The 13,274-nt window shown below is 44.1% G+C and overlaps 1 protein-coding gene and 1 non-coding gene across 4 annotated transcripts in view; one reads left to right on the forward strand and one right to left on the reverse strand.

Annotated features, from left to right (window-relative positions):
• C19H6orf89 (chromosome 19 C6orf89 homolog) overlaps nt 1–13,274 on the reverse strand; it is a 32,522-nt gene that overhangs the window by 14,334 nt on the left and 4,914 nt on the right. For 2 of the 3 annotated variants that reach the window (XM_057752048.1, XM_057752049.1), the window contains exons 2-4: nt 7,797–7,888; nt 1,049–1,256; nt 290–503 (exon numbers count right to left, since the gene is read on the reverse strand). In XM_057752048.1, coding sequence (XP_057608031.1) covers nt 290–503; nt 1,049–1,237 — 403 coding nt within the window. In that variant the 5' untranslated portion in view covers nt 1,238–1,256; nt 7,797–7,888. The remainder of the gene's footprint in view (nt 1–289; nt 504–1,048; nt 1,257–7,796; nt 7,889–13,274) is intronic. The other variant, XM_057752047.1, reaches the window with a different exon arrangement.
• On the forward strand, nt 5,755–5,827 carry Trnak-cuu (transfer RNA lysine (anticodon CUU)). Its single transcript has one exon. It is a non-coding gene; the product is annotated as a tRNA-Lys (tRNA).

Raw genomic sequence — 13,274 nt, forward strand, 5'->3', positions numbered from 1 at the left:
ATTTCTCTGCACCTTAGATTTCCTGTCTGCAAAATATGGATAATACAATTCATCCCACAGTCTTAGCAAGGGTAGAATGAAGACGATATTGGGAAGATGTCTCTTATTAGATACCAATAAGTCATTTTCTATTAAGTATCATCAAGAAAAGTGGATCTCAGCACTGGTGGAACTGAGGCCAGCCGGAGACTCAAATCAAGTTCTAGGACAGGTTCAACAACATGAGACTCTACCTTAAACACAACAAATTAAACAAAAAGAACACCCATTTCTAAGTGCAGCCTTCTACCTGGGAAGGGTTTGTCTTCTTCTCCGCCTTGCAGAGGAACACCCTTAGTCTCTGACATATACTTCTTGGTGATGGGCAAGGACATCAGCCGAATGTGATGGATGAGTGAACGCCAGGTGTGAGCTCCCGAAAGCACTGGCTCGGGTGCTAATGAGCTGAAAGGTTGAATTATAAAGTAGGCAGCAAACAAGATTAATCCCAGAGTTAGGAGGACCTAGAAGGAAAGACAAGGGTGGCATTAAGAATTGCCCCAACAAGAAAGTTCCATACATAACACTGAGGAGAAAAACAAGCCTCTTCTATTTCCAGTATACCTAGAACTGATCCACTCTCATAAATGAGCCATTTGCTTGCACTCCAAAGGCTCCCCAAGCTTCCACCCCACAACCAGGGGCTCTCCCCACTATACACACAGCTTTCACTTCACGTCACATCACACAAGTCACATTTCCTAGCAACAGACAGCAAGGATAATGGCTGGTTTATGCTAGGAAAACCTAGTTCAGAGCTGGGCGGTGGTGGTGCACGACTTTAATCCCAGCACTGGGAGATGGGGGGCAGAGGCAGATGGATCTCTGTGAGTTCAAGGCCAGTCAGGACAGGTTCTAAAGCTACAGAGAAACCTTGTCTCAAAAAATCAAAAACAAAAACAAAGAAACAACAACAACAAAAACCCACCTAGTTCAGTACTGAATCAGTCAGCAGTAATGGGAAGGGAAGCTCAAGCCCCTGAGATAGGCTCTACAAGCAACACTTTACCTTATATATGGCTAAGAGGAGAGGGTACTGGGGTGGTCCCCTTTGAGGTTCATTCTTCTCCAGTAGCCGTCTGATAAATTTTTCGATCGCCTTTTCTGACATTCCACACTGATGGCCTGTCTGTCTCACCAGATCAACAGTCTCTGAAAGCTTGTCATAGATGCTGATCTCATTAGCAGCGAGATCCATGTCTTCCAAAATGAAATCCCTGGAGTGAACAAAAGGACAACGAGCTTCTTTCTTCTTCTTCCTTTTTTTTTTTTTTTGGTTTTTTTTTTTTGTTTTGAGACAGGGTTTCTCTGTGTAGCCCTGGCTGTCCTGAAACTCACTCTGTAGATCATGCTGGCCTCCAACTCACAGAGATCCACCTGCCTCTACCTCCATAATGCTGGGATTAAAGGTGTGAGCCACCACCACCTGGCAAATGACAGTTTCTTTTCTTTCTTTTTGTTTTTTTCTAAGACAGGGTTCCTCTATATGACAGTCCTGGCTGTCCTCGAACTCACAGAGATCCGGGATTAAAGGCGTGCACCACCACCACCCAGCAAATGACAGTTTCTTTAAAAATGCTTCCTGCCCAACAATGTTTCTTGACCCTGAGACAACAAATTTTGTGTTTTTACTCCCAAACCACAGCAGACCAATACTTCTACCAAACACAATGAGATGGGCATGGAAAGACAATGTCCAACTGTTTATGAACAACACTTTTCTTATTTTAAATTTATTCCATTTTTAAAATTTTATTTATATATTTTTATGTGCTCTGCATGTATACCTGTAGGCCAGAAGAGGGCATCAAATCCTAATACCAATGGTTGTAGCCACCATGTGGTTGCTGGGAACTGAAGCCAGGACCTCTGCAAGAGCAGCCAATTCTCTTAACTTTGAGCCATCTCTCCAGCCCCTGAACAACACTTTTCAAACCATCGGTTTGTTTTCTGTTTTGAGACTGTATCTTGCTACATTGCTCAGGGTATTAGAGTTCTCAGGCTTGAGTGATTTTCTTGACTTATTCTCTCCAATGCTGAGATTACAGTCCCAGACAGGTCACTGCATCCAGTTTATGCATGACTCATAAAATGTCATTTAACCAGGCTGTGCACGGTAAGGCACATCTTTAATCCCAGCACTCGGGAGGCAGCAGCAAGTGGATCTGTGTGAGTTCCAAGCCAGCCTGATCTATAGAGTTCCAGGCCAGTCAGGGCTACACAGTTAGACCTCAAAAAGTTTTAAAAAAAAAATATTATGTGCATTGGTTTTGCCATGGGTGTCAGGTCCCCTAGAACTGGAGTTACAGACAGTTGTGAACTGTGATGTGGGTGCTGGGAATTGAACCCAGGTCCTCTGGAGAAGCAGTCAGGTGCTTTTAACTGCTGAGCCATCTCTCCAGCAAATATGGGACCCCCAATTTTTAAATTAAATACATTCAACATTTTTTTCATATAGGAGGAACCATGCTTAGGATTTCCCCCCCTTAAAAGCAGAGGGTCCTCTTGGTTGCCTACTTCAGTCTCAAAAGTGCTTCTAACCCTGACAACTCCTGGCATGAAGCATGTGGGATCTTCAGTAAGAAGATGCTGCACCTGTCAAGCAGCCGAGCAGCTCCACAGAGCAGTGGCCTGACATGTCACTGCTCAGGACACAGCCTGCACATCAGAACCTCCTAGAGAGCTTACAAGGTGGATCCAGCCTGCCCCTCTTGTGGACTCCACAGAGAGTTCACGGAGCTCTGCTCCTCACATCTGACTTTAGAACGCAGCCACCCCAGGGGATGGGAGGTGGTGGCTAACTGCAGTTTTGATCTGTATTTCTCTGAAGGTTGGTGATGCTGAGCATCTTCTTGGGTGCTCATAGGCCATTGAGAGTCCCCTTCTACAGAAAGGGCTGTCTCATTATTAGTCTGTAGGAATTTTCAGTGTGCTCTGACCTGGACAGCAGGCCCTTATCAGACATTGCAAACATTCCCTTCAGACATCTAGGCTTGCCCTCTTCCTGTTGGCAATACTAGGATTGAACCAAAGGCTCAATTCCATTTCACTTTCTTTCTTTCTGTCTCTTTAAAGTGCTTGGGTTTTTTTGTTTGTTTTTGTTTTTGTTTTTCGAGACAGGGTTTCTCTGTGTATCTCTGGCTGTCCTGGAGCTCTGTAGACCAGGCTGGCCTCAAACTCACAGAGATCCGCCTGCCTCTGCCTCCCTGAGTGCTGTGATTAAAGGCGTGTGCCACCACTGCCTGGCTTCTTCTGCCTCTTAAAAAAAAAAAAAAAGTTTATTTATTCATTAAAAGAAAGGTCTCATATAGCCCAGCCTGGCCTCAAACTTGATGTGTAGCAAAGGCCTTCCTTGAATTCTAATCCTTTGGTGTGCACCACCATAGCAGGTTCTATTTGACTTCCTTTTTGTACCTTTCTTCTTTTTTTTTTAAGTTATAAATGTGTATGTGTGTGCACGTATGTGTGCACGCACACACATGCACGTGCAGGTGACTGTGGAGAGCAGAAGTTTAGCACTGCACACACTGGATCTGTAAGAGCCCCGCCCCCCAATTCCATTCTCTTGATGGCTTCTTTGCACCACAGCTTCTACACTCTGCAGAGGTCCAAATCCTCCCTTTGCTACTTGTGCTTCTGCATCACACGGGAGAAACCAGTGCCTTGGTCAATCTCACAGAGTTTTGTTTTGTTTTTTTTAATTTTTAAAGGTTATTTTATGTATATGGGTGCATGGTTGCATGCCCTATGTGTGCATGGTACACTCAGAGGCCAGAGGATGGCACCAGATCCCCTGGTATAGGAGCTACAGATAGTCGTAAGTCACTATGTGGGTACTGGGTATATAACCCAGGACCTCTGGAAGAGAAGTCAGTGCTCTTAACCACTGAGCCATTTCTCCAGCCACATAGAGTTTTTTATTTAAGTTTTCTTCTAAGAGTTTTTTTTTTTTTTAATTTCATTATTATTATTTTGTTTTTGAGACTGGGTTTTTCTGTGTAGCCTTGGCTGTCCTGGAACTCATTCTGTAGACCAGGCTGGCCTCAAACTCACAAAAATTTGCCTGCCTCTGCCTCCTAAGTGCTGGGATTAAAGGCGTGCACCACCATTGCCTCGCTCTAAAAGTTTTATAATTTTAGCTTATATATTTAGTTTTCTGAACCACCTTAAATTTTATTTTTGTGTGATATAAAGGAAGATCCAACTTCATTCTCCTACAATGGATATCCCATTGGTCCCCTACCACTGGCTGAAGACATAAGAGTGTGTGTGTGTGTGTGTGTGTGTTATGTAATGCTGGAGACTGAACTGAACCCAGGGCCTCATATATGCTAGGTAAGCACTCTACTACTGATCCTCCTGCCTCAGTCTTTTGAGGGCTTTTAATCTTAGTACTTAGAATGCTGAGACAGGAAGATTAAGATTTCAAGGTCAATCTGGGCTTAGCTACACATCAAATACAGACCAGCCTGGGCTACATAGAGAAACCCTGTTTTACTGTTTGTTTTTAAAGGAATACACATGTGCCACGTCAGTAAGTTTTGAAGTTAAAATCATTTAGGGAATAAAGTGTATGAAACAAGAACTGAAAAAAAACAACAACAGAAGCTACTAATGGAGATGTAAAATAGTACGGCACTGTGGAAAACAGCTGTCAGTTTACAAAGTTAGACCATGAGTTAACATGCCATATAACAATTCTACTCACAGGTATGTACCCAAGAGAACTCAAAACATATGTCCACACAAATACTGGAAGACAAATGTTAGCCGTGGCATTATTCATAACAGTCCTAAACCAGAAGCAATTCAATGAAGCAATGAAGTCAGGAAAAACTGTGATACAGCCACTTAACAGACTATCACAGGACAATAAAAAGTGATGGTGTATTAATACAAGTTATGTGGCCAAGCCTTGAAAACACTGTGACAAGTAGAAGACAATCACAGAGACCACCCGAGAGCAGGCGAGTCTACAAATAAAAACTGGACTGATGTTGCTGGGAGAAAAGAGTGGAGAGAGCCAAGGATAACGGCAGTAGTAGGAGGCCCTCTCTCCAGAGTGACAAAATGTCCTCATCTTGAATGCCAATGACGGCTATACAAATTGTGAGCATAAACCATGCTTTTTGCGTGGGTGAACTCTGTGACATATAAATTATATCTTAATAAAGGTCTAGTGTAAGTTTATGGATTTGAACTTAGCTCTGCTGTGGCATTTATTATTTTACACTGCATTTTCTTTCCTATTGCCCATACACTGGCCTCTGAGGTCTATGAGGGCAGACCACAGACAGTGGCCTCCTTACCAAAGGTCAATGTCTGGTGCATATAATAAAGACGTGCATATACGTGGTGACAAAGAGAATGATAAACTAGCTGAGGATCAGCAAAACAAATTATAAAAGGATTCTTCTAGAAGTCTACGGTCTGGGGAGGTGGCTCAGTTAGCAGTGCCTGCCTAGCATTCATGGGGCCCTAGGGTCCATCCTTAGCACTGAATAAACATGGACATGGTGACACACATTTGTATGGTGAAAACAGAGGGACCAGGGGTTCACCCTCGGCTCACAGAAAGTCTAGGGCAGGCCAGGAACTCACAGATATCCTCCTGTCTCTGCCCTGCCTGGGATCAAAAGCACACATTAGGGCTGGAGTGATGGTTTGGTGTAGTATGAGCTGTGGGCTGTGTTCCTGCCGCCCAAGCTCCTGGTCGCCCGGCTAGCTCAGTCGGTAGAGCATGAGACTCTTAATCTCAGGGTCGTGGGTTTGAGCCCCACGTTGGGCGCCATTCTGTTGTGGGAGCTGCGGGCTGTGTTCCTGCCGCCCCAGCTCCTGGTCGCCTGGCTAGCTTATGCCCCGAAATAACAACACACAAACTGTATTCTTTTAAACACTGCTTGGCCCATTATATCTAGCCTCTTCTCGGCTAACTCTCGCACCTGGACTAGCCCATTTCTTTTTTTTTCTTTTCTTTTTTTTTTTTTTTGGCATAAAACATTTTATTGGGGGAGAGAGGCAGAGAGAGAGAGAGAGAGGGAGAAGAGAAAGAGAGAAAGAGGGGAAGAGAAGAAACGCGTGCACATGCTGAAGAAACAAAAGAGGGAAGGGGGACTAGCCCATTTCTAATAATGTTTGTAGCACCCCAAGGTGCGCTTACCAGGAAGATTCTAGCCTACGTCCATCCTGGGACGGAGTTTCATTGCATCTGCCCCGGAGAAGAGCGGCATTGCATCTGGCTCTGAGAGGAGCTGCCCTGCATCTGAGCTCACTTCCTCTTCCTCCCAGCATTCTATTCTGTTTACTCCACCCACCTAAAGACTGGCCAATCAAATGGGCCAAGGCAGTTTCTTTATTAGCCAATGACCTTCCTCCATCAGTTTGGTGGTTAAAAGCACTGGCGTCTCCAAGGGACCTGGGTTTGATTCATAGTATCTACAGGGGCCCACGACTATCAATAGCTCCAGTCCCAGGGGATCTGATGCCCTGTCTGGCCAATAAGGACACTGCAATAGGGCACAGATACACAGGCAAGCAAAACACCCATGCACACTAAAAAATAAAATATTTTAAAGATAAAGGCATTTTAAAGGCATCTACCACTATGCCCAGCTCTCCAATAGAGATTCTCTTACTGCATGTGTTCCCAGTTATAAACTACTTGTTAGTGTGTGCAGACTAGAACAATCATTACAAGTCACCCAGTTCAGTGCTTTAATTTCTGGGTGAAAAGATACATCTGAAGCCAGCTGCACTCGCACTTCGTCTGGACCTCATTCCGTCCACAAAGCTACTCTCGAGGAGCAAGCGGGAGGGACTAGAGGGCATCAAACCAAATAAACGAAAATGTAGTATTTCAATCCAAGTACTGGTGGCACAAACCTTGTGATCTTAGCACAAGTGGGCAGGTTTGGGAGCTGAGGATGTAGTTCAGTCGGCAGAGAGTCTGCTCACTATATACAAAGCCCTGGGTTCCAGAACTGTAAGAAACAGCACTTGGAAGGCAGAAGGATCAGAAGTTCAAGGTCATTTTGGCTACAAAGCAAGTTCAAGGCCAGCCTGGAATACATAAACTCCCAACCTTCCCCCCAAACAAAAATAGGGACATTTCCAAAGAATGATAAGGTGATCTCTGTCATGATTCTGTAATCATAAAAATCCTACTGCTACTCCTTTTTTTTAAAAAAAAAAAATTATTTCATTAATTATGTATACAATGTTCTGCCTGCATGTCAGAAGAGGGCACCAAATGTCATTCCAGATGGTTGTGAGCCACCATGTACTTCCTAGGAATTACACTCAGGACCTCTGGAAGAGGAGCTCTGAGTCATCTCTCCAGCCCCCTACTGCTACTCTTATAGAGCATCACTAGGCACAAAGCAACGAGGGCTGTGAAGGAAAGACCGCTATAGCACACCACCACACCCCAGTAACTGCCACAGAAAACACAAGGCCCGGGATTCAGAACAGTAGTGGCAAGGACAGGGTTCTGGGTTCAACCCCCAGAACACATTCAAAGGGAATAAAATGATAATACCATATAATTCTTTTGTGACTAGTAATTGCAGAAACAGCAGTTTCCTGTTTAAACCAGAGACTCTAAGAATTATCAGAGAGAATATTAGTGGTTGGGTATAACATTAATTGGCTAACAGCAATCCTGCCCATTTAAGACACATGAAACACAAAGTCACCGCTGAGCACTGAGCACGAGCAGGAGTAACCAGCTGAGGCCTGAAGACAGACAATCCATTTACCTCCAGAAAGAGGGTCCAGCCTGGCAGAAAGGAGCTTTGTCTCGGAGGGAAGTTCGGAAGAATGAGCTTGACTCTTTAACAGTGGTTTAACCCTGCAAGGGCACAGGAGGGTCACCAAGGGGTTAGGAAACCAAGGCCTCTGTCCCACCCTTGACATACAGTCGTCCTCTGTTCATGATGGGGGAGATGTTCCTAGACACCCAGCGCAAGCCTGAAACCACATTGTACTGAACTGTTAGACACACCACGTTTTCCTCGTGTGCACTTATAAGTAAGTTCAATTTACAAATTCAGCAGTGAAATAGCAACAATAACTACTAATGAAATAGATAATATACTCACATGACTTTAGTCTCACTCTTAAAATGTCTTGTACTTACCCTTCTAATGATGCTGGGATGGGCTAAATGCCTACACAAGTCACATGAGGTGAAGGACACAGACATCAGGGGTTACCCTTGGGACAAGACACTGTTACGTTACTAACAAGCAGGTGGCAGGCGCAGGCACACTGAACAAGTGATGACTGCCCCAGGCAGGTTAGTGTGAGAGTTCAGCATGCTACTCAGGAGGGCACACGGAGAATGTACACACTGCAGGCACTACAGCCACAGATATGGGAGACTACTGGACTGAGAGTGACAGGCTCTGGGAGTGGGACTCGACACTGATTAAAGGCTCAGTCCGAGGCCAGCTAGCTCACCAGAAGAGCCTCAGTTCAATCCCCAGCACTGCAAAACGAACGAAAGTAACAAAAAAACACTCTCTTTAAAGGAGGTTACTTTAGGACAGCAGCTCTCAATCAAGTGGTTCTGTTCTTGGGGACATTTGGTGATAGGTTTCCCCTATATTTACTGTCAAAATTAGATCAAAAGTAGAAGAGTCCTATTGGCATCTAGTGGGAAGGGCCAGCATCACACAGGACCCAGACAGTCCTCCACAATGAAGAAGGGTCCTTCTCAAAGAAAAAAGAACTGAGCCTGGTTTTCAAGAGAGTCCTGCCAGGAGTGAGCCACCAGGGTGCTGGTTCGCAGTGGAGAGGAACCTCAGGAATAGAAGCAGGGCAGCTCTGATGAGACATTCCCCACAGCTCCACCTGGGCCTCAGTCCCTGTGGAAATAGCATAGCATAGGAGCATGGCTCATGGGATTGCTGGGAAAAACTTGTCAGCAGAGAGTTGACAGAAGAATTGAACATGGTGGCACTTTGAGTTCCAGGTCATTCTCAGCTATAAATCGAGTTCAGGACCATCTTGGGTTATGTAAGATCCTGATTCAAAAACCAAACAAGCCGGGCGGTGGTGGCGCAAGCCTTTAATCCCAGCACTTGGGAGGCAGAGGCAGGGGGATCTCTGTGAGTTCGAGTCCAGCCTGGTCTACAAGAGCTAGTTCTAGGACAGACTCCATAGCTACAGAGAAACCCTGTCTCGAAAAACCAAAAAAAAAAAAAAAAAAAAGAAAGAAAGAAAACGGGATAAAGAAATAAAGAAAGGGCTCATCAATTAAGAACACTTGCTGCTCTTGCAGAGAACCTGGGTTTGGTTCCCAGCATCCACATCATGGCTCACAACCACCTATAACTCTAATTCTAGGGCATCGAATACCCACTTCTGACGTCTACAGGGACTACATGCATAAGGGGTGTGTGTGTGTGTGTGTGTGTGTGTGTGTGTGTGTGTGTGTATAAAATAAAGTCATATGAATTTAGTCTCCTAAAATGTTTTGTACTTACCATTCTTATGATGCTTTGATGGGCTAAATGCCTACACAAATCACTTGAGGTGAAGGAAACAGGCATCTCACACTAAGTAAATTTTATAATCAAAGTCAAACATGTTTGTGGAAAGCAGAAAAACGGCTAAGAGAGCAGAATAAATATTGTACTTTTGCACTAGCCTGGCAAGTGACGTGTCCGAAACACTGACATGAACAGCTGCGGCTGATCCGCAACTCTAAGATACGATGCTGATCCAATGATACTTTAGCTATAAAGCACACATTCCAGCTGAGGACAGTAAGAACAATACTCAGAGAAATTCTCTCTCCTGTTTGGCTCCCTAGATGGCTGTGGGGTGTGCTGTACACTCTTCATGAATACATTCCATTCAGTGCCATCCCAAGGTTCTCATGACTGAAGACAGATTCTACAGAGAGAACAATGCATCTAACAGATTGCAATTAAAAACTACTAAGAGCCAGGTGTGATGGTGTATGATTTTAATCCTAGCACTTGGGGGGAAGAAACAGGTGGATCTCTGTGAGTTCAAGGCCAGACTGGTCTATAGAGTGAATTCTAGGACAGTCAGTACAGTGATATTTTATTTGTGTTTTAACAAATAAAGCTTGCCTGAAGATCAGAGTGCAAAGCCAGCGACATTAGTCACACAGGCCAGGCAGTGGTGACACACCACCTTTAATCCCAGCAGCCACACTAGTCAGCCATAAAGGCCAGGCAGTGGTGGTGCACACCAGCCCTAGAGAGGAATATAGGGTGGGATGAGACAGGAACTTTCTCTCTTTCAGTGTGAAGACTTTGTAGAGGTAAGAGCTCTCTAGTGGTTGGCTGCTTTCCTGTTCTGATCTTCAGCTTGAACCCCAACATCTATCTCTAGGTTTTTATTATTTGTGCTACATCAAAACTACACAGAGAGATCTTGCCTCAAAATAAATAAATAAAAACATAAACAAGAACTACCAAGTAAAACCAAACATATTTAAGGGGAAATAACTGATAAAACATTAAAATGATTTATGTGATTTAAACAGTAATAATTTAAAACTGTAAGTACTTGAAATTTATAGCACTGTAAATTTTCACCGTTGGTAAGCATGAAAGCAGAAAATAACATGGACATGTTGGAAATGAACAGCAGACTGTCAGCCTCCAGCAATCCTGCGTGTAGCTATGTGTTCAAAGGAAATGAAGCATGGGTTTTGAGGAGCTACCTGCACCCCCAAGCTCACTGCAACACTCTTTACAATAGCCCAGACAGAAGCAACCCAGAGTCCACTCATAGGTTAGTGGAGTTGATTTCCACTAGTTTACAGAAGGTGAATATAAATACAATGGGAAGTTAGTCTCTGAAAGGGAAGTCTCAAGAACACCAACAATATGGTGCCATTACAGATTAATGTAAACTAGTTAAACACAAAAAAAACCCTGAAACGGCAATTGTAGGGGCTAGGTAAACTCAAGAAAAATGAGTCAAAGATTAGAAAGTTTTAGGAGGCCAAGTGGCTTGCTGCCACCCCTCATAACCCGAGTTTGAGCTCCAGGACCCTCATGGTGAAAGAGAGTGTCAAGTCCTGCAGGTTGTCCTCTGACCTCCACATACGCTCCATGGTAGGTGTGCGCACTCATACACACACGCTGTACACACAAAATAAATAAATGCAGTAAGGGTTTAGTCATAAATGAAAAATAAATTACAGAGATCTACCACAGAGCACAGTGCCTAGGGCTAATACTATATTCCATACTAAAACTACGCTTTGAATATAGCCCAGTGATTGAGCACCTGCCTAGCACACAGAAGGCCCTGGGTTCAATCTCAAGACACAGACAAAAACAAAATAATGGGGTTGGGGAGATGACTCTGAAGACATGAGCGCTTGCTATGCAAATCTAAAGACCCAAATTCAATGTCTGGAACCCACAGGAAAAAAATGCCAGATACAGTGGTAGGTACTCCTGTGGATAGATGGGTAGCAGGGGTTAGCCTGCTCAGCACAGTGGCTGCCTCAAAGTGGAAGAAGAAAACTGACTCCCCAAAAGTCAACCTCTAACCTCCACATGTGCTCCATGTGTGTATCTGCACTCACACAATAAACTAAACAAACCTTTGAAAATAAAAGGTTTTTTTTTTTTTTTTTTTTTGGTTTTTTTTTTTTGGTTTTTTCGAGACAGGGTTTCTCTGTGGTTTTGGAGCCTGTCCTGGAACTAGCTCTTGTAGACCAGGCTGGTCTCGAACTCACAGAGATCTGCCTGCCTCTGCCTCCCAAGTGCTGGGATTAAAGGCGGGCGCCACCACCGCCCGGCGGTTTGTTTTTTTTTTTTTTTAAAAAATGCTAAAATAGATCTTGCAAATAATGAGACAAGAGGAAACCTTCTGGGATGATGGACAGGTGAGGGCTGTGTGGCAGTTTCAGTGTCTCCAGTACCAGGCTGCATAATTTAAGCATATATAGCTTTCTATATGTTGAATATACTCAGGAGTTTAACATGCCAGGCATGGTGATGCATTCCTATAAATTCAGTAGAGGCAGGGGGATCACTGTGAGTTCAAGGATAGCCTAGTTTACACATAGAGTTCCAAGACAGTCAGGGCTACAGAGACCTTGTCTCAAAAAAAACAAAAACGGGTGGGGAGTAAAGCACAAAGAGATTACAATCAAGGAACACATTTTTTGCATTCTATCATGTGATCTGATGCTCTGTCTGGCAAGACTTGAGGTTCTGTGTTTGTTTTTCAAACGCTTCTGCACTCTTGGCAGCTCTAGCCCTTCCTAACTTGAGAGAAAACAGCCACCCCACGGATACACTCTCATTTCTATATTTTCACCCAAACTTTTCATTTTGAAAGATTTCGAACATCTGCAAAACAGAAAGACCAATAAACACACACGCTCACTTAAGACCTATCTGTTGTCAACATTGGTACACACCCTCTGTTCCTGTTTTTATCAGAATCATTTGAATTAACTATGACACATAATTATATTACCTCTAGACATTTCATCATCCCATAGTAAGAATTTCCTAGGTAACAATAAGCATGCTTCATTACCACCTCCGCTAAAACAACTAATTCTCTAATGTTACCTAATGTTCGGTATGTAGTTGGATCTCTCCCTCTTACACACTTACACTTACACACTTACACACACACACACACACACACACACACACACACTACTGAACTTGACTGCTGGCTCTGATCTATCCAGTACAGAATATCCCTAGTTTCACTCTGCCTTCTGACCTGCAGCACAAGCTTGCACATCTTTAAACTGATTTCTACCTTCTCCAAATCTTGCTTTTTCCTGTTTCTATTACTAAAAGAATCTGTCCCCTCCCTCCAGAGCCAAATCCGGGAGGGGATGGCCTCACTTACTGTCTTCTTCCTCAGGCCTCCATTCCTTCACTAACCTGCTGAATCATATTCCTGCACTCTCATTTGACCGATTTGGCTCTCACTAGTCACCAATGGTTTTCCTGGTGCCAAGTCCAAAGGGCGTTTTTCAGTGCCTGCTTTATCTGACCTCTGCTAAGCACCCACCATTACTACCCATTTTCTCCACAGTCCTCTCAACCTTGGCATAACTGTCTCCTTCTCATACCGGAGGCTAACATTCGCCAGTTGTCCTTGACCTTCTCCTTCCCTCCCTGGCGTCAACTACAGCTATTGCTGCTTCCCAAACCCTTTCAGTCCACAACTCTCTTTAGAGCCCGAGAGCCAACCACGGATTTACCCGAACT

The sequence above is a fragment of the Chionomys nivalis genome, chromosome 19 (assembly GCF_950005125.1).
Source record: "Chionomys nivalis chromosome 19, mChiNiv1.1, whole genome shotgun sequence".
NCBI lineage: Eukaryota > Metazoa > Chordata > Mammalia > Rodentia > Cricetidae > Chionomys > Chionomys nivalis.